Source organism: Triplophysa dalaica, chromosome 19 (genome assembly GCF_015846415.1).
Source record: "Triplophysa dalaica isolate WHDGS20190420 chromosome 19, ASM1584641v1, whole genome shotgun sequence".
In the NCBI taxonomy this organism is placed as follows: domain Eukaryota; kingdom Metazoa; phylum Chordata; class Actinopteri; order Cypriniformes; family Nemacheilidae; genus Triplophysa; species Triplophysa dalaica.
The window spans coordinates 890178-916685 of record NC_079560.1 but is presented as its reverse complement, the minus strand read 5'-3'; the positions used below and the strand labels follow the sequence as shown (position 1 = coordinate 916685).

At 38.4% G+C, this 26508-nt stretch overlaps 1 protein-coding gene across 2 annotated transcripts; it reads left to right on the top strand.

Moving 5' to 3' along the window:
* Positions 1 to 1332: 1332 nt before the first annotated feature.
* onecut2 (one cut homeobox 2) lies at positions 1333 to 25968 on the top strand. 2 transcript variants are annotated; one of them, XM_056730373.1, is made up of 3 exons: positions 1333 to 1356; positions 6210 to 7844; positions 19823 to 20063. In XM_056730373.1, the coding sequence occupies exons 2-3, from the start codon at positions 6703 to 6705 to the stop codon at positions 19929 to 19931; spliced, it is 1251 nt and encodes a 416-aa protein (XP_056586351.1). In that variant the 5' UTR covers positions 1333 to 1356; positions 6210 to 6702; the 3' UTR covers positions 19932 to 20063. The 2 variants fall into 2 exon arrangements, with proteins under 2 accessions (XP_056586351.1, XP_056586350.1); XM_056730372.1 differs by lacking the exon at positions 1333 to 1356 and having other exon boundaries at positions 6210 to 7834; positions 19823 to 25968.
* The last annotated feature ends 540 nt before the right edge of the window (positions 25969 to 26508 follow it).

Here is a 26508-nt window from a genome sequence, read left to right as displayed (position 1 = left end):
GGTCTGTCGTTCACTTCACAGATGGATTTTTCTGCGGATGTTGCAATTGGCAGCGTAATGTTCATCAGAAATGTTCCTTAAGCAGTAAATGTTGTCAGTGTTGTGTTTACAGTTGTCATAAATCAGGATCACATTGTCATTTCTCTTCAGTTTTTAAATGACTGTTCAATACGGCGCCATTACACCAAACTTCACAGGAGAATTTCCTTCAAAAATGCTTCTTAACATGATTTAAAACACGGAACGTCAATTAAAAACAACAACACATGTGATATGTTATTGATAATCCATGTCCAGAGGAAGACAGAACATTGATCACCATTAGAGGAAAAACATTTTTTATATTGCATGTCCTGATGGCATCTCCCATAATGCACTTTATGTATACATTAAATCAATTTATTATTAATATATGGCCACACACACACACAGAGATGCTTTGTTAGTTTTGTCTGTTTATAAACAAAAAAACATTTATGATTAAGAAACAATTCAATTGTGTTATGGTTTTCTTTGCCTCATGTGTCTGCTTGACCCTTGACCTTTGAGCTTTAAAGAGAGAGGTCATAGTTTAAACAGAGTGACGTGACAGTCCCCTAAGTAGTGTCTTTTAAAACATTGACTAACAAGAATATAAAAACGTGTGTTTTAATTGTTATCTGTATTATATAAATATATGAAAATATATCTAGATATGTAGATGACATATGTATAGAGAGATATTAAGGAAGTTTTAGATTATAATATAAATTACTTGTTTATTTTTTATATTTTATTTGGTAAAATATTATTTAGTGCAATTGATTCCACCTGACTATATGAATATACATTTAAAATAAATATAAAATGCATTTTCAAACATGTCATAACAAAATAATAAGTGCCCTTTACGGTGAACATGTGTCCTTTAACACTGCACAGTGTAGTTATTTGTAACCACGGTTAGATTGTTGTGTAGAGATGGTTTTGTAGAGTCATTGATTTCCATATTGACCAGCAGACTGTGTCTATAGACTCTGTGACTGCAGCGGAGAGAAACTCACGCACCCGCCCGAGACACCAACACACCATACAAGTGAGTACAGCCTGCATCCTTGAGATCATCCGAAGGGAAAGATTTAACACATTTTTATTTCGTACTGCAAACTTGTCGGGCATGCAAAGCAAGGGTTGTGGATTTAAGTCCTGACGTATACACTCATGATTAAAATATAGAATGCCCTGTTAGACACTATAATATACATACATGTGGTGTTGTGTGTGTTTGTAAATTGTAAATCTGTGTGTGTGTTTTAGGAGTGATCGAGAGAAAATCAGTTCTGTAAGAAAAATCTGCACACCTGCTCTTGCTTTAAGGTTTGCTACATTTTCTTAATACTTAATAATGTTATTTTAGATGTTGCACCAGCCTCCCTGTTCATTTATTTTATTATATTAATAATAATCATTACAGAATCTTATGATTTCTTCATGATAAGTAATTGTTTTTTGGCTTTGAGTGTAAGCAGTAAGTGAATGTGGTCATTAATAGTGTGATTGTGTAATCTCATCAGATTTTAAACCCTTACGCATAAACATGTTGTTTGTACAGGACACAGTTTCTGAGCATAAACACTTAAACCAGAGAGACACTTAAACTATCCTCACATCATGATCAACACACATACACACACAGGCCTGCTGAGGGAGCGGAAGTGCTTAGCACTCCTGCAGAGTGTCAAAAAAACATGCAAAATAATGGACGTGTGTGTGTGTGTGTGTGTGTGTGTGTGTGATTTAAAAAGTCAGTTTATGTTTGTCTAGAGAATTTAATAATTTTATTTGCAGTGACTATTTTGATTTTTTTTATACATTTTTATTTAATCGTGAATTACATAACCTATCACGTTTGTTTGATTATTTTACTTTTTAACTTTAATCAATTTTCAATTTTTGTGGGTTGTACCTGCAAACATTAATGCACACTGAACAATTGTATTGGTAGCTAACTAAATATTAAAAACGACATTGTTCATTGGTTCAGTTTTGCATGTTACAACTTTATTGTAATGTGTTAATTCTCTTTGTCCTAATGTCTGCATTAGTCAAGGGTGCAGAAGCTTAAATATATTTGCTTGACATACTTTAGTGAGTATTTTCATTTTAAAGGAAAATTGAACAAAAACAATAATGCAACTCAGAAACTAAACAATATAATTTGACATGTGATACCTGCAATATCTCAGTTTATTGCATCATGTTTACAAACATCAGGACATCACACACTCTTTTCTGTTTCTATTTTTTTCACTATTGTTATAGGCTACACATAAAGAAAGAGTTGAGCTGTTGTCCACGCCTGTCTTTCATGGGCAGAATGAGGTGAACGTGTCAAGGGTTAAAGGTCACGTGCCGCCTAAAACACAGCAAGCAAAACAGCATTTTAGTGAATTGGATAAACAAGACATGATAAACCTGATAGATTTGAGAAATATTTAAGTGTTTTTCAACAGTGAAAATGATTTAAACAGCTCGGTGTTAACCTGCTCACACATGCAACCAATAGAAGTTATTAATTAACCCCGAACATTCACTCAAAACAATCAATACACTGCTCTCTAACTTCAGTGTCCCTACAGAAAAAACAACATCATCATCAATGAACCTAAATACAAGCATGGCCATATTTAAAAAGATTTATAAATTATAATTGAAAAAGATTTTAATATAAATACGAAGCCTGAAAAAACGCAACACGTTAAACTTGTAATATTGTGAATTATACAACTCACATAAAAATACTGTAGTATTTACTATAGTAAAATTCCTAGATTCTACAATGTTTAAATCTTACTAAAGTAAATGTTAAAGCACAATGACGTATTTTTGTCATGTGGGCTAATTTCTTTCGTTTTGTTGACAAAACATTTTTGACCAAAACTCTTTTTTACCATCACCGTTTGTTTGTTTTTCGTCATGTTTATAAGTAACATCGTGTTTTACACACCATTTGGCATTTTCAATTTTGGGATGATTTACATTGAGGATAATAAGACTATATATATTATTTTGCTTAAGGGCCTAGTTCTGCTCTTATAGAGGTTGATGTTCTTTTTAAAAGCGTCAAATGTAGAAAAGGAACAAAATCGCGGTCAAAAACATCAACTGTTACAACTTTGCATTATGTCTTTATATAATCTTATAAACACTATTGAAATTTCTCCCTCTCTTTTTCTGAAAGATTAAACTCAGTATGTACACTTAAGTAAATCATACAAATATATTTTTAATTTAAATTTTTAGAAGCTGCAAAACAAACCTGTTTTCCTGCTTACAAAATTTAAAACGGCAAAATAAAATACATGATCAGAAATTATTGAAAAACATGAAAATGAAAATGTTGGTCTGATTGCTCCTGTTGATCTTACAATGGAAACATAAAATCTCTTTTACATTCGTCCAAGAAATATCATTTTCGTCCATTAAAATAATAACGTCGCCTGAAGATGAATTCACTTTTTGTTGCATGTAATGAAATGAGGAAAACGTCCATACATTAAAATGAAAAACAACAGCTTCAAAAACAAATACTTTTTAACATCAAACCTTTGTAAAAGCATTGAAGAAAGTGTTAACTTTTTGTTATTCAAAATGGCTATTTATACAATTTATAAAAACAAATTGGTAAAAAATGTGTATTACTTTTGTTATTCTATTAATAAAGTGATATTATTCATACAGAAGGACCGACACGCCTGTGTAACTTTACAATAGCTGAACTCAATTAAAACGAAATGAGTCTTTGGGCACCTGTTAAAGAATTTAATGCATGAAACAATCCAAACAAAAGATCCAAACCAACAGCCTTCTGTATGTGTGTGTATGTCTGCGTGTGTGTGTCTCTGTCAAATCAATGACGTGGTTTCTGAAAGCATGTTTGACAAGATATGTTCATCACATATCTTATTGTTGAGACTTTGAGTTAAAAGTTATTTTATTTTCGTTATTTAGTTTCCTCAAACACAGAGGTCGTAAGATGCTGTTTCTCCTTCACTGTAGCTCATGCATTTCACTAACAAGGTAACAGCAGAGTGAATAAATGACTAAATATTGACAAGAATAAAACAATTATTTATACACTTGTAACATACAGTGTATTACTATAAATGCAAAAATACGCAATTATTTTTTATATGAACAGTTATTAATATTTTCTCTGGTACAATTTACAAAGCAAAAATATAAACTTGGCTGCCGTCGACATGGCATTATTCCAAATCCTCAGATAATTAAACTGAACACTGAGGAGTTTAATCGTATTTTAACGGTGTGGTGTACGTGAATTATATTTTAAACACGCACAAGCCACCGCGAATATTAACACACCGAGCATGGGAAGTTTATTTCCAATTTTGACTATAATGCCTTATGCACGTGCAGCGAAGCCAAGCTAGCAAAAATAATACACGTATTTAATACAGATATTTTTTCAGATACTCATTTTGAAGGATCTTCTGGCCATGCATGTACCCGGTTAATGTGATTTGCATGCGCTCTGGATAAAAGCATCACCCGCACGACGACTCCCGTACGAATACAAAGAAACCCTTCCGAACAGCATTTCTGACACCGCGATCCTGTTGAACCTCCCAGAGTAAAAACACAGACTTACCAAAAGCTGCAGGATGACTGAAGGCGAAGGCAAAGCATCCGGGTCGCCCGGAACAGATGCAGCGCAGAGCGCAAACTGATGGCCACTAACGGCACACACCATCATGGGGTCCGAGGCGCATTGATTCTGATCAATAGAGCTGCACTTACACAGCAGATGGCCTGAGAGGGGACAGAAACGAGCGAAGACAAGGCGAAAAAAACTGTCCCAATCGAACAGGCATCGAAAGGCGTCCCGCCTTTAGCTTAAAAGAAATAGGGTGAATTATAATACACTCAACTGTAATTCATTTACATTGTCCACGTGCTTAATCCATTCAGACGAACAAAAGGTAAATTAATCCAATCACTTATAAATCTTGGGCCTGACACAAGCTTTTTATTCCTGTAGGCCTCTAATAATGCATTTATTTCAGTTTCAATGTTTTGTGACAAATGACTGTTTTGGGAATTTAAAGCATTGGAATTAATTCGAGTATTGAAGTTAGATGCGCTTGAAAACAGCAAATGGGACATTTAAATTATTTTAAAATACAGTGATGATGTTGATACATATTGTTTGATACAGACTTGGGAAAAAGTTTCTTGGTCTTGGTTTGTGATTAACTCAAATATTGGCCATGCATGCATGTTAATACGCACGTGTATGTTCAGTTTTGGTATCACTGCCATTACAAAAAACGAATTAACACTGAGTGTTTATATTTTTGAAATGCATCTAAAATGAAACCTTCCATGTTGTGTCCGTGTGTATGTGTGTGCTTCTCTCTCTCCCCCCCCCTCTCTCTCTCTCTCTCTTTCATATATCGATTTTCTTTGACATGAATAAGGGTCTTTTCCAGCCTGTGATTCCTCGCTTTAGAAAGGAGCAGCAGCACAAAGCTCTTAAAGAACATCAGAGCAGGAATCAAACTTTTGTGTATCCGTCACTGAATTTACCCCAGTCGCGTGGCAGGTACACGCACTTTTCCTCCAATTTGTGATTTCGGCAGCTGAAAAGGCGAAAAGGGGCCCGTGGAGGACAAGAGCCCCCAGCACCTCCTGCTCCTCCTCTGACAGCTGATCAAAAGAAAAATGGGTCACGCTTTTCAGACTTCTGTCGCTCATCCTTAATTACAGTCTCTTTAAACAAAAGCAACATCTGCGCGAGCTCCAAACAAAATAGCAACTCTAAAGTAAACGGCATACGAGAAATCTGCTACTTTTGAGACAGTTTAAGCTGCGTCTTTTCACTGTCCCGAGCGCTCAAAAGAAATGGATTGATCAATTAAGACCACATGCTAAACATCTCTCGTCGTCTGTTCTTATCGCACATGGCCATAGTTTCTTTAGAACAAATAAACGAACACTGTAAATGTGTGTTTAGAGACAAAAAATATATATATTTCATATGAAATGAATTTACCAAATTAATATAAAAACATGATGATATTTTTTGTATTTTTTGAGTACAAAACATTATTGTAATATAATTATGCATAATTAAATTCTAGCATTCGCACACAACACCTGCATGTTTAGCTGTTGGTTTGTTGATATTCGTGTGATGTGTTTTTTAGGGAGGATCATGTGGACAATGAAGCGCTTTGGAATGACAGCCAACGGGACGCGCGCGCAAGCGCATCTGACGTGAGATTCCAGATGCAAAGCCTGCGCACAAATCTCAACCGGTCCTGACATCGCCAAAGCGTCCCCGGTGAACCATCGGCGATTGGTCGGAGGCGGATACGCGCGGCGCCAGACATCCATCGCATTGGGCGAGGTCGACGTCGATCAAGGCGAAATCTCCTCCCCTTTCAGCAGGGTCGGGTGCGAGCGGAGCAAGCCCACCCCGAGCACCTCCAGCTGGCCAAACAGAAGACGCAGGAGGAGTAGAGGGCTCGGACATGGGGAGGAGGAATCAGCACTGGCCCGTCTGATAGAGATCGGTGTTTTCTTTTTTTCTTTTATTTATTTGGGGTAAAAAACCGAGAGGCCTTAGAGAAGCGAACGAACGGAGAGGAGAGGAGAACCCATCCCTTGCACAAAGCTGGAAATAAATCAATGGACTGAATGAAGACCGCATATGACGCCTATCGATGCCTGGCCAAGGATTTGGATGCGTACGCCATGAACCAAGAGATGACAATGGACATTGGCACCCTACACGGCGGATTAAGCCACGAGCAGGACTTGATGAGCAGCCACGGCTCGCATCACAATCGTAACGCGCCGGGGGCTTCTTTGCGGATACACCAGGACCTGAGCGTGGCATCGTCGCGGTCCGCCATGGTGTCCAGTATGGCATCGATTCTGGACGGCGCCGGAGGAGAGTACCGTCCGGAGTTGTCTCTCCCGCTCCATCACGCCATGAGCATGCCGTGCGACACGTCTCCACCCGGGATGAGCGGTACATACACCACGCTGACCCCGCTCCAGTCGTTACCGCCCATCTCCACGGTGTCCGACAAATTTCACCATCCGCATCACCACCACCACCATCACCACCATCATCAGCGTCTCTCTGGGAACGTGAGCGGGAGTTTCACTCTCATGCGGGACGAGAGAGCTCTACCGGCCATGAACAACCTCTACAGCCCCTACCACAAAGACATGAGCGGGATGGGTCAGAGCTTGTCCCCGCTGGCCAGCAGTCCGCTCGGCAACGGCTTGGGCTCCATCCACAACGCCCAGCAGACGCTCCACAACTACGGAGCGCACGGGCACGACAAGATGCTGAGCTCCAACTTTGACGCCCACACTGCCATGTTGGCCAGAGGGGACCAGCACCTCTCCAGAGGCCTCGGTGGCCCCGCGGGGGGCATGATGCCCCATTTGAACGGAATGCACCACAGCGGGCATCCGAACCACCCTCAATCCCACGGGCCCGTGTTGGCTTCCGGCCGGGACAGGCCGCCCTCCTCCTCCTCCTCGTCGCTGACTCCGGGCGCCGGCTCGGGACAGCTCGAGGAGATCAACACCAAAGAAGTGGCTCAGCGCATCACGGCCGAGCTGAAGCGCTACAGCATCCCGCAGGCCATCTTCGCGCAGCGGGTCCTGTGCCGTTCGCAGGGAACCTTGTCGGACCTGCTGCGCAACCCCAAACCCTGGAGTAAACTCAAGTCGGGACGGGAGACGTTTCGGAGGATGTGGAAATGGTTACAGGAGCCCGAATTCCAGAGGATGTCGGCCCTTCGGCTTGCAGGTAAGACAAGGTATCTGCTTTCTTTTTAAACAATTCCCCGACTCAACGCGCTTTGATGTTTAATGTGAATGTTTATTTCGCACGTATTGATTCATATTGATTTATAATGATGATCGATATATGGCCTTTTACAACAACGACAACATTTTAACATGCATTTTATTTGCGTAAACCACAATGAACATGCAGTGTTTCAAAAGTGGGCTTTTGTGTTTGATTTAAGTTTGTATTACTCAATATTTATTGTGCGCCATGTAGTGTTTCGTGAATGCAAACAAACTCAATTTCATTTTATTTTGTAAACACCCAGAGGTGAGCATCATGATTGTAGTGTTGATATTTGCTACTTTTTAATATGTTTTTCTTTAATTAAAATATATACTGTATATATACTGCTTAGGCTTTGCTTTAAAAGAAATGAAGCTGACAGGTCGTGTGGAATGCAATGGAAGAGGAGTTATATTGTGTGTGTGTGTTAAAGAAAGGCGCTGAATAGGGATGTGTCGGTAATTACTGTTGTTCCCCATCAAACTGCCCTCCTGCCCCTCTACAACACGCTTGTTGCCCCCTCTAGCGATGGTTAGTGCAGGCTCTTTTTTTCCTTTGTTCCGCTGAAGAAAACGCAGGGTCTGAATTTACCTCCATTCGCTTAACGTATGGGCTCGGTTTGGATCTGCTGTAGATGCGTCGAGTGTTTGTAGGTGTCAGAAACCGTGTCGCGTTGTTGAATAGGATCCTATCAGTGCATTAAAATAAAAGCTTGGTGCGCATCGATTTTTAATTTGTAGGTTGATGCACAATTATTCACTGAAATAATGGACAGCACTGATGTCTCGTGCGCGTCTGCCAAACAAAACGCGTAGCATGAAATCTATGCATTAACGCATCAGCTGGTTTATTTATAGGCTATTTATTGCATGTATGTGTAAATATTATTGGATATTATCCTTCTATACAAAACCATCCAAACTGTATTCATAAACATTTCAAATTTGCATAAAGAAGATTTGCATTTAGAAAAAGTGAAATGCAATAGTGTTTAGAGAAATGTCGATTTTAGGTCCTGGATTCAGCAAAGTGTAAATTATTTTGCTCGTCACATACCAAAACATTGTTTTGTGAATGTCATTGATGATCTACCAGCATATGCTCAATACATTCAGTTCATAAAATGTTCTGTAGAGCAAACATCAGTGCTTTAAGATGATAGACATGTTTACTTCGTAAAGAAATTCATGTGGATATGACACAGATATTTGGAGTATTTTTAGCAGCATCTGTGCAGAAGCTCAGTGGACGTTTGGGGATGTTGCTTTAGGAGCTTTAATGCTGTGTCCCTGCAGGGTTCCAGTCTCACAGATGGCTTTGGGTTGGGGGGGTATTATGTGATCTGCAGGGGAATTGAAAAGAAGAACAGAGGCCGCAGCGACTCCATGAATTATTGATAGAAATCTCTGCGTGACCCTCAGCTCGACGCACAAAACGTCACCTTGTCTTGGGTTAAACAGGCAGAGATGTGCGGCCCAGCACCTGGCTTTTGTTCGTACCTTTCAAAGAGAGAAACCCGACAATAAAAGATAAAGAAACTGCACATTATGACATCATACCATGGTGAATGAGCCAGACGGAAGAATTTTGTCATCACTGTATTGACGTCATTTACTGCCGAATCTTATAAGAATCATAGAATGTGTAATATAAAGCAATTCATGCATGTCAATGTATGAAAGCCGACTGACCGTATACTGTAAATTCAGCAAAGATAATGTGGCCATTAAGAAGACCAGGGAACATTGTGTAACCGTTAATAGAGTTCCATTTTATGTTCAGTCGAAGAGCAACAAAGAAATATGGTGCCGGAGAAGAAATATTTCTGCATTGTTTGTAGGTCACTGGAATATGTGATTTATTTCAATGTAATGTCACTATGTTGACTCTTACAGATCAGATTTTCTTTCTTAAATAAGATGCTCTGTTAATCACAGAAACTGCTCTTAAAGGGACAGTTCACCCAAAAATGAAAATTCCTTTGTCAGTCAATCAAATTCCTTTATCATTTATTCAGCCTCATGTGATGTCAAACCTATGTAAATTATTTTAATCCGTAGAACTCAATATTCAATAATATAATATAATATTAGTGATTGACATCTGAAAGGATGGCTGTGTTTAGAAAGCGTGGCACCTGATATTCCAGAAGAAAACAAGCTTGTCTTTGTGCTATTAATTTAGTCAAATGAAAGGTGACGTTTGACTGGAGCTCACTGGAGTCACAGCGCACAAGCAATCACTGCTGTCCGGTGTGGACAAACAACTTTATTAAGGAAATGATCAAAAGGGACAAGAGCTGTTATACGAGTGAGGGACTGATTGAAAAACAGGCCGGTGCAGGGGACTCGTGTGTCCAGACCCTAAATAAGATAAATAAATATACTTCTGAATCATGCTGACAGGTCGGCTCTTTCTAGATCCGGGCTGGCAAGGCCGCGGTTTCGGTTTAAATAAGTGCAGGACCCCCAAGAAAAAATATGAACTAGAAATGTCCAAACATCACAAGTGATGCTTCTGCATTACCATTACAAAGGAGAAAATAGACACGTTTCACAGGAATAAAAAGCATCTCAGTATTTGTTATGTCACCTTTTAGTTTCAATGAGACAAAAGATGCCGATCTTGTTCTTCGTCAGTCAAAACGATGTGCTATAAAGACATTTAGTTTTTGAAAGGTAGAAAAACAAAGAATTTGACATCACATTGGTGGTGCGGTTAAAACAGCACCTCACAGCTGATGGGTATTTCCGTTCTGTCGTCCAGCGATGTGTTATGTGTGTTATGTCACTTTCTCAAACAAATATGTGTTGCCGAACGGCGGCGGATCGATGCGGGTAATCTCTTAAAGATTAAAAGGGCATTAATGCTGGCAACAATAACATAAACGTGTGCACCCGATGCGCATTGATCTGGAACCCGATCCCAACTTGTTCCAGTAAAGCTGACGCTGGAGGAACGTTCCCAGCACCCGACTGACTCCTGCTGATCTATTCTGAGCCGGGTTGTTTCAGAGGATAATTAAAACCCTTGCACAACCAAACGCAGATGTTTTCAGGTGAATTTCAGGGAATCTCTCGTAGCCGTGTGGGGAAAGAGAGGCGGCCGGTGACCTTGACGCGCCAGAAAGGACAGAGCTTGATCATTCTAATGGCTCTGAGGAACCTTTTAGTGATGAGATTCTCTTAACCCAATAACACACCAGTAGAGACGGAAAGAATCTCAGAAATATGATTGAGGAGACAAGCGGGAGAAAACGGGCGCTGTTCTGAATCTACATGACAACATTCAATTATACCAAAGTACACTTTGTTATTATTGATAAAATTACGCATTTCGGAGTTTATTAGGCTGCTCAGATCAATATTAGTTAGTTAGCTAAATATATTCGTTTAGTCATTGGATTTCACAGCATAGAAATCTGACAAATGTCTGTAGAGTTTGAGATCTCACCACAATGTGTCCAACTGAGCTCAGATTTGTCTCGTCTGCAATCAAAAGTCAATTTTATTGAAGATCTAAACATTTCTCATCACATTGACTCAAATCCAAATGATTTCATCTCTAAGGTCTACGTTCATGCACCTCCGGACTCTTTGTGAGTTTCACGTCTCTTTTTATGTGTAATCTCAAGAGAAACATCTGAGACTAAGTGGATATTGTGTAGATTTGTGTGTTTGGCTTCAGATCTGGGCCGGACCGCAGTAGTAAAGTGTTGTTTTTCTGTGGTGATAGGGTTATCTGTGTTGGCTCTGAATGTCTTGTGATTTGGGGGTTTGCTGTCAGCACACTTCATCTCGAGCAAAGGGCAAAGTTTCTGCTCTCCCGGCATCACGAAACTGCTGTCAGCATCAGTAAACCCACCGAAAAACATGTTTTTATCTGACGAGAGGGGAGGATTTTTGTTTCTCAGATGGATTTATGTTTCTGATATCTGAAGTAAATCAATATAATTAAACTTGTGTGTTGCGGATGTTAAAGTTTAACTCATGTGAGAGCACACGGCGTCGGGTGGATTTACTCTTTAGACAAATGGTGACATGATGTAGCACAACCCGAACAACTTCTGTTAATTTAATACTTTCATACTCTACAGTGAATGATGGCAGCGACACCAATGTTCATCAAAATCATCATGTTTGATTTCGTCAGTTTTTATCCAAAGCATCTTTTGCCTAAATTAACACACAGTACATCGCCTTTACAAGCTATTGATGTTTTCTTTATGAATAATAAACCACTTGCAAATGGAGAGCTTTGTGTGCGTCCGGTGATATTTGTGAAGTTGATAAGTTCAGTGTGAGAGCGGTTGTGACAGGACTCTGTTTGCTAAGAGGAATTGGCAAGTTTAAACTTCAGCTATGAGGAAAGAGAGAGAGGTTCATGTTTGCCTTCCAGAGGACGAGAGGAGATAACATCTGACGTAACACATCACAGTTTTTATTTACAGTTGACGTTTCATTTAAGAATGAGGTTAGATGATTCTCCTGAAATTGTTCAGGAGAAATTAAAGCAGACACAAAAACCACATTAAAAAATGATGCTTTAAAAGGTGCCGTAGAAGAACCTTTTGGTTAGAAAAAAAATGTTCTTCGGATTATTAAAAAGTAAGAAAGAGATGGTTTACTTAAAGAACCTTTGACTGAATGCTTCTTTGTGGAACCATAAAAGGTTCTTCCATGGCATCGCTGTGAACAACCTTGTATGCACTTTCATGACCTTTCAAGTAGACTCTGGAGGTGTGAATGAATGCAGTTTGCAGTGGTCAAATCATCTGGATCTGAGTCGATTTGAGTTCATATGACGTCTGTGAAATCTCTGACGTTTCTGACACTTTTTCTCAGAAGAAACATCTCAGAAACACATGAGACTTAAACAAACGTTTCCATTAAATCTATGAACATATTAATTAAATTCAATTCAATTCAAGTTTATTTATATAGCGCTTTTCACAATGTGTATTGTTTCAAAGCAGCTTTACAGGGGCAAAAAGGAAAAACAGAAAAGTTAAAACACAGCACAGTGCATAGTATTTATACAACGAGTAATGAATGCAGTCTGCGGTCTTAATGAGATCTCATCTGTGATTTTGCTTGTTTTGGTGTGTGTTCTTTATATCGTCAACCACAGGGCAGAAAAAAATGAGGATATTGTAATACACATTCCTCCAAAACACGAACACAATATGTTTGTAATAATTTAAAAGTGGGGCAATTCCGTGAAAATGTCAACCTTACCACTAATTATTTTTTACTCTGGTAACAGCACAGATTTTAACATTTGGTGGCTCAAATACTCATGTGAGATCTCTCTTCAAATTTTTAAAGCATTTGTTTTATTTTTAGTTCATGATTTTTCAGGTAAGAGTTATTTTCAGGATTGTCACATCCATAACTCTACATATTCCTCATAAATGGACACATGAAAATGAATATAAAGAAGCTATTTAATATTCTATAAAGAGACATTCCTTCTCCATTCATCGGGTATTATTACTTCAGGATTGTGCTTTTTATTTTACAGAAATCCTACAAAGTGTATCGTCTCCCAAAACCACGTCCTTTTTTTGTCACATCCATAACGCAGGTTTATTTCCTATTTTGTATATATATTTTTTCATAGACTGACATTTTTTGTGTTTAGACTATTAGCCAGGGTTCTGTAAAATACAAACAGATGGTTCAATATAATCGTAACAAATTAAATCTCGGAACATTTTTATTTCACGTCCATAACACAAAATGTCACCTCCACAACGCCCAGTGAGTGAATAATAACAGTCGTTGTGTGTTTGAGTGAATTATTTCTTGAACGCATGATGTCATCAAGTTTTCAATGATGATGTTCGTAGGCAAGCGAGGGTCATGCAGATCGCCAACAACAGAACATTCAGCATCAAACAAAAGCGTTTAAGTGCATCAAGCGATCGCTCCGTCTTGTTTATCCCTCACTTTTCTGCATCTGTAAGCACTACGTGTTTGTTTGCGAAGCTGATTGGATGTTGTGGGAAGGTTACCTCATCAGCATTGTTTCAACACTCAGTTTGTCTGTGTTCTGATTGGCTCTATCAGTGTGCTGATGTTTCTGTCTGGAAACAAACCTTTGTACCCCTAATGTCATCATGTCAGATCCAGATGAACTCTCACCTCTCCACACAGGCGCTCACATGCTCACATTGACCTTTTGTTTTTTGTGTTTCTTTATTTGTTATTGTAGAGGTGAAGTGAAATTGTGGCCTTGGTCGTCTAAAATAATTTCAAAGGGTTTTTATCGTTATAAGACAAGTAGCAGAAGCATATTATTTAGAGAAAAGCATTTCCTTTTCTTGAAAAAGTTTGAATGATGTAAACACAGATAACGTCTTCAAAATGACAAAAGTGGATCATATTTATTGTAAACAAATTCAAATCATTTCGTCTAAAAATTCTCTTGACAACACAAACACTTGACTTGTATTTATCTTGTTTTCTTATATAATGTAACGCGACATTCTGGCATTTTACTGTTCTAGCTCTGAGAAACATTTCATTTCTCAGATGTTGCTCTTTCATAGATTAGTATTGAGTCTGTGTAAATAAATGAGAATCGTAAAGGTGAAATAATCTGGAATTGAGTAAATGTGTTTAGAAACGTTCTAGTTGATTTGAGATCTTTCATTAATATTGACCTTTGATTGCAGACGAGACAAATTTACAACATTTGTAACATGTATGGCTCTTTTTCTCCCGTAATATGTCGGTTAACACAAAGAAATCGTTTTGAATTTGAAATAATTTGACAATTTTTTGTGTCAAATTGTTTAAAAGATGAAACAGCATATTATAAGTTATAAGTTAATGTCATAGGATGAAAGAGTTTTTGCTGTATTGGACCTAAAACATTCCCTTACTTTCTTGGGACGCTGTATTTCATTCTGCCACAGCAAACAAACCCGAGCTGACATCAACCACCAGTGCAAGATGATACAGAGACCATTTCTCTCTTTGTTCTCTCTCTCTCTCTTACATTTCTCCATGATGTGTACAGCCTCCACATTAAGGATATCTGCACATGCACAGAATGACACAGCTAAGTGTAAGACTATAGCATAATGCATTTAACACATCTTTTCACTTTAACACACACACACACACACACACACTAAGAGCGTGTGCTTAGAAAATGGTTGATATTGTGATGAGATTGCAGTCAATGGTTGGCTAGAAGCTTTTCAGCACCGTGTGTTAAGAGTGAGCGCTGGCGTGAGGCGTGACAGTAGAAAACACATCTCAAATTAAAGAAAGAGCGATTCCGTCTCATCTGTTACGAGGGTTTCACAGAACAAGTGAAAACAGCGTTACTGATCGTGTTTTGCGGTGAAATATTGATCTGATGTCGACCTCCCCCCCTCGCCCGCCTGCTGTTCCTCAGTATCTCTCACCTTTTCTCATATTCATCGGATGACTTCTCTACAGCCGTGAGAAGAAGAAAAATTGTAAGTCACGGTTACACATAAAATAAAGGATGCTTCTTCAAAGAGGAACCCGTTTTGGTTCTCCAGAGAACGTTTTGTAGAAAAGCTAAAAGAAGCATTTTTTAATCTGACCTTTTTATGTCTAAAAACATAAAGAACCGTTAAAGGTTCCTTATGGAACCATACAGACAATATATGTTTCTTCTATTGCATTGTACAGCCCCTTTAATCTTATATATTTTGCAGTGAGTTTTTTTTAAATCAAAATATCATTATTTTTTATCATTTTAGGAAATTCAAATTCATTTTAGAAATGCCAGAAAGGAAGTCTAAAACAGATTAATAATTTGGACCATTTTTGCCCATTTTGAAATTGTTGGTTGCTCGTTGTTTTATTTACAATTTACAACAATCTCTGTTGTTTTTGTGATTGAATCATTTCTGTGGTTGTAGTGTTTTATTGATTGTTTGTTTTGATAAATTCATGGCTCACGTTCTAAACATTTCTGTGATGATGTGAGCTCAGTTACTACATCTAAGAAACAAAAGTGATGTGATTTTATTTTTGGTTGAGTGATTTACACGTTTCGGATTGAATTGAGGCAAAAACAATTCCAACAGAAGTGATGTGATGTCCTTGAATCTCTCGAATCTGATACTCAATACAGTCTGGATCTGATCGATGTCATTCGTCATGTGTTCAGATATGAGCGGTGTGGTTTGGGTCGGCCTGCTGGATGCTGTTTTACACACACGCATTGATTTACATTTGTCAGTCAGGAAGAATAAAGCAGTTGTGTGTAAGAGCGACTCTAACCCGTCTGATGAAAGCCAGGGAAACCTGACGTATTGATCACATTGATTTCACTCAACCGCTTTTAGAAAAGCCCAAAGTTGACCCCCCTCCCCATCTCACAGTGGAAATGTTAAAGCCCTTTGAATAATATAATTGCTTTTTTGATCGCACTGTAAAGCGCCATGAGAGCTGCTCGTGATGGAGTCGCTGTAGCATGCAGTTCATTGACGCACCAGATTGAGTCTCATTGTGAGTGTGTGTGTGTGTGTTTGACGGGGAAAGTCTGGAGCTTTTGTCCAGAACACCGCTGAACTCCATCAGGGGCTCGTAAAAAGGGTTTGAGTGAGGAAGTAAACATTGATTCTGTTATTTTATTAGAAACACCAAAAGTACACGCACAGCTGCTGCATGTCATCTGTGTACTGTAGTTCAGCAGAAAACGAGAATTCTTTCATCATTTATTATCCTCATGTCATGTCGAACACAAAAGAAGATACTTTGAAGAATGTTGATAACCAAACAACACTGAACTCCATTGACTTCCGTTGTAGGAACACAAAACAGCTGAGACATTTCTCAAAATATCTTCTACTTGTGTTCCACTGAAGAAAGACTCACGTACGGGTTTAATAACATGAGAGATTGCAAACCCTAATAACTATTCTGTTTGAAAAGCAGAACTGAAAAATATAAAATATTTGAAGTTAGTTTACCACATTGGCGGATTTCTTATTACAAAAAAAAAACGTTTTCCTTCTTTGTAAGTCACTTTATATAAAATAGTCTTAATGTCACTTAAAAATGCATTCGCAGGAATCTCTAGATTCATTATGATCAGATTTGGGTAAATCTTGTGGTGTCAATATTTAATCAGTATTTCCCAGTATATGCAACAGATCGACATTTAATAATCATAACGGGTTGATTTTGGTGAACTACACAGATCTCAGTGTGTGTTTTGTTCATTAAACAGAAGTGTCAGTAATGGAGGGCTGGAGTAGAATGGAGTTTACTGCTCAGGTTACTCTGGTAAATGATGGAGCAACAGCGCCATCTACTGTGGACATTGGTGTAATTACACACTGAAACTGTCAGTACATCACAAATACAAGAGGAGCCTTTAATCATTTTAATTCATGCTGATGCTTTTTAATAGAAATGCACCTGTAAACTTCGTCATCAAAAAAAATATTTCTTAGTCTTTCTTTCTTGTTTTACATTAAAAATGTCTACAAATTCTTGAATCAAGAAGCATTTTCTTGATGAAGCAAACTGACCTAAGAAAATGAAACATATTTGTCATATGTCATATTTTTTACAAAAAAAAAATCTTAGGTCATTTAGCTCATCAAGAAAATGCATCATGATTCAAGAATTTGTAGACATTTTTACTGGAAAACAAGAACAAAAGACTAAGTTAGAAATTCATTTTTGAAGTGTGCTTATTTAAATCTCTGCATCGGAGTATCCATTGTGTTTGTGTGTGTGTGTTTGTGTATGTTTGTGTGTGTGTGTGTGTGTGTGTGTGTGTGTGGGTGCGCGTGTAAGTGTGTCATAAACACCCTCCTCTGTTTCCAGTGGCTGTGTGTTACTGAATGAATTATACATGCAAAGTGTAGAAATATTGCTGTGCATTTGTCTTTATGAAATATTTAGCTGAAGTGCGCTGTGATGGGGCTGTGGGGGGTGTTCATCGTTTTTACACGCAGGACATCTAGCTGCAACGCTCAGCAACTTATTCTGAGCCGAGTGCTAGACTTGCGCTTTCCTGTACACTTGGCATGCTGCCCTCTTCATTTTATGACAAATGGGTCTGCGCTGCGTGTGGAAAGTAAGAGAAAGTAAGACTCATTATCAGGGTGTGAACACAGCACACTGTGTTTGGGGACTTTGCATAGACATAATGGCTTTTATACCGTTCAAACTGTTTATTACTGTATGTCCCGTAAACAAAATCATCACACAAACCTTCTCCATGTTTACATCTTTTAAAAAATATCATGTGTACATTGATTTATCATCAACTGGTTGGTCCCACTGGTAGGTGGATCAGACCTTTACCAGCCTAATGGGTCCAAACACCTGAACACATGCACTCAACACACACACATGCAAGCAACACACACACATTAGCGCACACATATATGCACACACACACACACACACACTAGCACACGCACATAGGCATACACACAAATGAGATGCACACGTCTGAGTGTGTGTCTGCCTTTATTTAAACTGAAGTTTCTTTTTTCATTATAATTTTGTAGTCAGTTGAGATGTTAACCTGATTTCTATTGATCTGGTTCAGGCTCACGTGTGCATACTTAATTCAGAGCAGTAATCACATCAAATCCTGAAATAAACACACACATACATTGCTTGGAAAAAAATCTGCCAGTGTGTTCAAGATAAAATTAGCATTGCATGAAACTCTTTTGTGTAGATTTGTGTCTCATGACTGGCTGAGAATTCACAGTTCACACATTTTCCCCAATGAATGTTCCCCATCTTCAGTCATTCGTGATTTTCATGGTGTCAAAATAAAATGTAAATAATTATTATGACATTAACATTTCTCCTAAGATGTTTTAAGCTTGGCATTAAAGACATTCTGCACATCTGTTTGTCTGACAGTCTCTATAGTTATACATTCATATATGGATACAGAGTATAACTTGATTGAAAAACATTTTATTAGTTATTGATTACAAGCATTTCTAAAGGAGTTTATAGCACAGATTTTGCAAACTGTCAACGATATATATTAGGGCAGCGCAATAAATCAAAATATTGCAAACGTGGATATCGCAATATTTTGCAATAACTAAATTATTTAAAAGTTATGTATAGACCACTTTGGATGACGCAAACAACGCTTATCCAAAGCTGGTCCAAGAGAACTTCCTTTTTCAGTTTTTTAACACTACTCAATGGTTGAACAAAATGCATCTAACAGAACTTTTTTAACAAAATCCAATAGTTTATGTATGTGAGATTTAAATAAATAAAACTGAAAGCGATGTGCTTCTGGATCATTGTTTACTTCTTGCGAAGTGGTCTATAGTCTATATGTTTTAGGTTGATGCAGATAGCAGAGACACTTGTGTGGAAGATGATCAATAATCAGATATAATGTCATATATGTACTGTATGTCGGTTTTTTAATTTTCACCTTATTAATATACATACATTTTTTTAACCATTATTCTATCGCACATCGCATTATTTAGCCAATTATTGTACATCACAATTTCCTTTAATATGGTGCAGCCCTATTGGTTGTATGACGTTTTTCTATATATTTTATAACAATTGAAATTGACTTTAGAAAAAGAAATATCATATTATTTAGCACGCTATCGCTTATCGCATTTTTCTTTAATTATTGCACATCCCTAGTATATGCAGCATCTATCAAAAGTACAAAGAACATATTATGCTATTCTGAATTTAATACTACTATGCAAATTTGGCATAATATCATATAAATATGATAATCACCAGATGACCATGTGTTAAGATCTCTGGTCATACAAGATCATACAAAACGATCCTGTGAATTCATCGCCTTAAATTTGGACTCATTTGTAGCTAGCTCTAAATAAAAGCATGTGTGGATGTGTCGATGTGTGACAATAACGTGATTTCTCTGTTTGTGTTTCCTTTCTAACAAACGGAACCTCTGAAGCGTGCAAACGAAAGGAGCAGGATCCCAGCAAAGACAGAAGCAATACACCAAAGAAATCGCGGCTGGTCTTCACCGACCTGCAGCGGAGAACACTTCTGGCCATCTTTAAAGAAAACAAACGTCCGTCCAAAGAAATGCAACTGACCATCTCACAGCAGCTGGGCCTTGAACACAGCACTGTTAGCAACTTCTTCATGAACGCCCGCAGACGCAGCCTCGACAAGTGGCTGGATGAGGGATGTCCAGTGAACACGTCCACCTCCAGCACTTGTACCAAAGCGTGATCCGGGAGAGACGGGGGGAGGGAGGCGGAGCGCGGGGGTCCCGAGGGGGTCTGGCGCTCCGGGGAGGGTCGAGGGCGGAAAGAGACACTGCTTACTGGCTGATGTTGACCAAAGAGCGTTAATCCAAAAAACACTGCCTGCCTGATAACCCTGAGGTACCTCACGTTCTCTTCTTTACGCAAAAACGATTTGTTATTCAAACCAAAAATGATCCACAATGACTGTTTGCACCTAAATCACTCAAAGACTTTTCCGTTCCGAAGCGAGGTGAATACCGAAGGGTTTGGCACGGTTTACATTTCACCCATACTTCACCGTTCAAATTGTGTGTTGAGAAACCGCTCAAAGCTTCAAGTTAAATTAGAAACTTCAGGAAAGCATGTGAAGGGTTAAGTCAGCACTGCGTCGCCGGTGCGCTTTAACCTCTCTAAGCTAGTCAAAACCGCAAAAGCACAAAAGTCGGTAATCTCACACTTCAATAAACGTACAGGACGCACGCACGCGCGTGTCATCGGCCGGCCAGGTTCGGGAGCACAATCCTGAAGCACATTCAATTCGCAATATAACAGCGGCTGGACCACACCGATGTTCTTCAGTCTTCACAAAATAACTCAGGATGATATTTGTACGATACTGAACTGAAGAACATTCATCTCACACACACACACACACATCTGCGTTCCGCTAATAAACCAAACGCAGGCATTGCTTATCAGGGCCTTTACAAGAGTACAATCTCAACATCAATGCCTGCTATCCTTACTCTGCAAAGACTCACAGGAAGACAGGAAAGACGGTGTTTAGTCCGAGCATCCATTTTCCACTTTCTCACCCATATTTCATTTCTTATTCAACCAAAGCCAGTAAGCACTTCTCTCTCGCGTCTGCGTGAGGGCCAAAGGCTTTTCGGATCACTCGAAATGGACACTAAAGACTTTTTCTATTTATTGACAAATCGACACCAAAGAAACTTTTTCTGCACCTACTGTTCTGCAAACAACACATGTTCGAAGGACAACAAAGGAACAAACCAAAAATAACCAAAACTGAACAACGAACAAAGACAACGAAACGACAAACGTCTTTGTTTTGCGTCCGCACGCGTGGGACAGTGGAAGCAGAATGGGATGGAAAGGGTTTGAAAACGGCGACGGGCGGCGGAATCGATGCGTCTCTCGAACAAAGCTGAAGATTGTCTTTAATGTGTGCCTATGCAGTTTTTTTTTGTCAAGCGAAACGGACTAAACTTAACCTCGTCAGCTACAAAACCAAAGATTCAGAATGTTCCTCCCGCCTAAACAGGTCCAGTGATGCGAAGCGGTGGGGGGGTCGGCTCTCTCCAAACATGGGACGTCAAGGGTTCAGCTCTTTGACTATACCTCGGTTCTCCATCACGTCACTGCTATCAAACTAAAGGTGTAACTCCGCCTGACAGGGCAGACCAAAGATAAACACCTTAGAGCACATGCAATCTCACCATCATCTCACCATAAACCTCTGGTTCTGGACCTCCCATGTTTGAGGATGCCGCAGGGTTTCGAAGGCACCGCTTCACGGTATTCCACCTGTAAAGCCAATAATCTGCCAAACGTCAACTGTAGACTGTAGGTCCAATAGCTTTATCTTTCGTTCTCTCTCTCGCTCTCTTTAGAGCTTCTAGTCCAAAGATTCTCCAGTCGTTCTGGAGCTTTCATCTGCTTACTGATACAGAGTCAGGTCTTAAGAAACACGGGCCAAAGAGCTTCTCTTCGCTTGTCTTAGTACTTACGTTTTGCAAACGTTTTTCCCAGGTTTCGCAATATGTGATTTTATTTATGTAATTTATATTTGTTGTAATTCTGCCTCATTTAAATTGCCAAAACGTTCCCAGAATCCCTTGACTAGCTTGCCAAAGTTTACGTTTTGTTTGTCTTTGCATCGTCGTCTTTCGCGACTTATTTATTTGCGACCGGATGCCGAGTTGTTTTCTTTCCAGCGTAATTGTTATTTAATGTTATTTAATTAGATGTAATTGTTTGCAATGACTATTTATGACTATTAGCGCATCGAAGATGCAAGAGGTTAATTTATTAGTTAGCTTTACTTTAAAAAGCGACACAAATGGGGTGTGTTTAATTTTTCTTAGAAAGAATCATTCTGTGTGCTAGCTGTCGGGTTTTAGTTTGAATTAAGAAATTGTTTGTCTTTTTGTTGATTTTATTTTGTTTGTTGAATGATAACGATCTGTTGTATGATACACGGACTGCATCAGGGCTTTTGTTTCTGAGCGGGCCGATATGATGGCAGACGGTACGAGGCCACACGTTAACAGAGATCAACGCAGAACGCACCAAAGATCAAACCCGCCGAGGGCGTCTCTTCTCTTTGCTTCACTCATAGAAGGACGTAGAGAAATCCCTTAAAAAACTAGAAGAAGCTGCTTCCAAGACTGACTTGTGTGTGTGTAAAAAAAGTCTTTCTATCTCTATAGTGAGAACCACAGAGGCTACCTCACTGAATTTTCCATTTGTAATTTTAATCGTGTTGATGAAACCAAAGATACCAAAGATTTCTTTTTCTCGAGTGCGGTCTGCGCCGGACGCCATGCTTTAGATATTTTGATATTCCACTGTATTCCCTCTTTCTCTCTGTCCCTTCACATGTAGTGTTGCAGATAGTTCAGAATGTAAAAGACCCAGATGCAAAAACACCCACAAACAAACAAATATCCGTCTCGTCTGGCACAGAAACATTAACATTAACCCAGTCCAAAAGGACACTGGAACGGATGCAAATAACCTGAACATTTCTCATGTTTGTTCTGGTCAAAGTTGAACCATTACCACACAAAAACGCAGTGTTCATGTAGATGAGGTGTGTGAGTTAATGATAAACGGGTGAGTTAAACAGTTCCTCATCAAACATCTGCATAACAAATGCTAGCATTGCTAAGCGTCCCACGTGAAACAAAATCTTTCAAAATAGTTTAATATTAAATTGTAGTAAAAGTGTTTTTGAACCGTACCACAGCAAAAGGAATAATCCATGGCTAGCCGTGCATTAAAGGATTTTATTGCATGACGTGGAGGCAAAGAAACACCCGATGTGAAGCACATTAAAATGATTTACTGCACGCCTAGCCATGGATTATACCGCTTATACCATGGTTATTTGCCAAGGTAAAGCTTTTATTGATATTTACAGTGTAATTTTAGATCAAACAGGCAAATATGACGGTTACTTTGTCAGTTAATTCTAAATGTAATCAAACTGACTGGAACTACCCATGCGTTAAAGGCTTTTAATGCACACCTTCCAGCCAATCCAAATACAGTATTCAAACAGACCATGGTATAATAAATATTAAAGTACACTACAGTATTTACAACAATTGATCAATTCATTATAATTAAATACTACAGAATACACAAGAGTTATGTTAACCACAGTAAATACTAAAGTAACTACAGTATTGTTCACGATGTGTATCGTCCTCGGTTTAGTTTTTGAGAAACTTTACTGACGATCAGACACCAGCAAAGCCGCCATCTCGATTCTTTAAAGCATCACCCGTACTGTTTTTACTCATCTCATATAAATCTCTTTAAAGTAAGCGACAATGTACAGGCAGCCGGACAGTGTTATCAGAACCCGACGTGAAGCGGATAACATTTCACGATAACACCCGGCTGCTTGTACATTATCGCGCTTAATACACGGTTACTTGCCACATGGAGAAAAAAAACTGGAAATGAAATGTGAATTTGAAATGCTTCATTAGCTAATTTTTACAGAATGGAGCCTTCCGCGAGGGAAAGTCATTTAATTTCGGTTTTAACGCCACGAACGGGCAATTCGGTTTAATAATTTTTACAATATGTTATTAAAAGACATATTTATATTTAATTTGTCAAAAAAAACCCTGTCAAAATGATTTGCTGCATCCCAGTTATCGTGTGTTATTAGTTTTTAGAGGTATTTATCTGGGAATAACGAACCTGCTGCGACTGGCCAATCAGAATAAAGCATTCCAACCAGCCGCGTAATAAAAGTAAATAAAACCTGTGTTGATGTTTCTGTGCACGACAGACTATAAAACCAAAGAACAAAGTTTGACACCGGACCAGACTTGAAGAAAAACACGACAGATGAATCCAAACTGATGCAGATCACCACGTCATTCCTGATGTTAAAAACAATTGTTTTATGAAATGTCACGTGATCGATTAGGTCAGTATTTTAATGCGTTTCTGTCGCGAGTATATTTTTTCTTCCAGAGAACGCTTTTGTTGCAAAGTATGAGATATTGTTGGATGAGTGCCTTGCTTGAACCAAAGCGAAGTTTTGACCTCTGAATCTTGTGTTTTTACCTCAGCGACAGGACGATACGGTGCTTTGCAATGCAATCGTGCAAAGAACACATACGAAATATACCAAAGGCTTTCTTACACTTCTGTCTCTCTCTCTTTCTCTCTCTCTCTCTTTCGAATGGTCGCAAAGCTTTAAATAAAACGCCTGAGGCATGTCGACGCGCAGACCGCGCTTTTCTTACCAAATTTTTCTCGGATATACCTCATAGAATATAGTGTTAGGGTATTGATATTATAGCGTATGTATTAAATTATTCACGTACTCTTATTTTTAGTAACTGTGACTTAAACGAAGAAAAAAAGCTTTATACATGTTAAGTTGTGATTTTTGTAATAGCTGAGGTTCGCTTACCAAAAACACAATGCTTGTCTTTTTCTCTCTTCGTGTGACAACTTTCACACGTGTTTGTGGTGCAAGATTATTTGTTCATGAAATGCTGATTCGTTTTGTTCTTTTCTTTTTTTTATGATGGAAGGCTCATGTTCTTCACGCGGCTGTTATTTTTAGATTGGTTGTTTGAATGAGCCTGAGGTTTACAATGTTCATACTAATGTTCATACTTCCAAAGAACAAGCATCACGTCTGTTGTACAGTTCACATCGACTTCGTTTACGTCATCTGTTTGTCTTTTCTTTCTCGTCACGTGCGTGGAAATGCAGAATTCCAGCGTCCGCCATTTTGATTTGTGCATGAGCGTCTGCAAGTTTTCTTGCTTGTGGTGTAATGCGTTGTCTTTCATTACCTTTCTGTTCAGGATCATCTCATTTTTGCATGTTAGCCTCATGTCATTCCTGCTCAAATGTGTACAGAAACACCGATCAGAAGGGTTTATACAGTTTTTTAGTTGTGTACTGTGTAAATTAGTGTAAGTGAATCAAATCAACCCGAGTCAAACTGAATCAAACTGATATGATTCTATACAAATGAACCTTTTTCCTGATTTGTTTGGACACTGGATTCAAAATTCACACCTAAATTGGACAGGTCATATAAATGGCGTAAAACAAAACAATCTTGGTGGTTTCTAGTTTTCATTTACAGTTCTCCCACAGGATGAAATCTAACAGACAATCTAAACAACCTCTTTTTTGACTACTAACCACATAGATTATGTATTATTGAACATCAGGATCCAAAGCATTAAGATTCTTAATGAAAGCCGTCTGGAGTTGTGTGATTTTAAATGAAGTCAACCTGAGGTCTTTCCAAAGAAGTGGATGTAAAGTTTTGACCCAGTGACAAGTTATGGATTGTATTCCAAACATCTATTTTTTTACGAAATGCATTGTTTTCATTTCATTTTCATTGACATTTTCTTCACTTGTTGGATCCTAACCGTGTTTAAAAGGATTATTGATGTTGGAATCAAACTTTTAGTTGTGCATTCATAATCAAACAAACATTCATGTTCTTCCACAATATGTTTGACCGTAAATAAAGAGAAGATGTGATTTTATTCTTCAACTTTTTGCTTTCATGAATCGCAACAATAAAATCTGTCCTGTGATGTAACTGTATGCTTTACTTTGTTTTATTTTTGAGGAAAGGAATCAACTTTCAGTGTTAAAATCCACGTTTCAATAAATCTAAAGTATCACGAGGTGAAATTTTCCAAAGATTCAACCAAAGAATGTATTTAGTGTCCAGTTCACATGTCCGCTTTAGTTTATATGAATCTGTAGGACAATATTAGATGAATGTGAGTTCAAATTAGCTTGAATCTAATGAACATCAACACAAATACATGAAGACAGAAAACCGGGTTTCAAAGTCATAGCATTTGATTTGACGTGTTCCAAAAGAAAGAAGATATTTTACTGACGGAAGGTCAAATACCAGATTATACATTTGAACTCATTATCGTGTTCTTTAAACTTGAAGCCTAATATTATAAAAAAGCTGCAATGCTGTATATTTTTTTCAATTTCAAGTAAACATCCCCATCAGAGATGAAACCAGAAACAAATTCATTATTTTCATCATGTCAGTGTATAAACTTTCTTACAGTCAGGTGGGATTTTTTCAGCCTCTCATCTGTGCAATATTAAAATC

What these genes read in the sequence shown, in the direction of transcription:
- onecut2 (XM_056730372.1), top strand. Translation starts at nt 6,703, where the DNA reads ATGAAGACCGCATATGACGCCTATCGATGCCTGGCCAAGGATTTGGAT. An exon ending in GTCGGCCCTTCGGCTTGCAG is followed by an intron (nt 7,835 to 19,822) that starts GTAAGACAAGGT and finishes GAACCTCTGAAG; the next exon opens with CGTGCAAACGAAAGGAGCAG.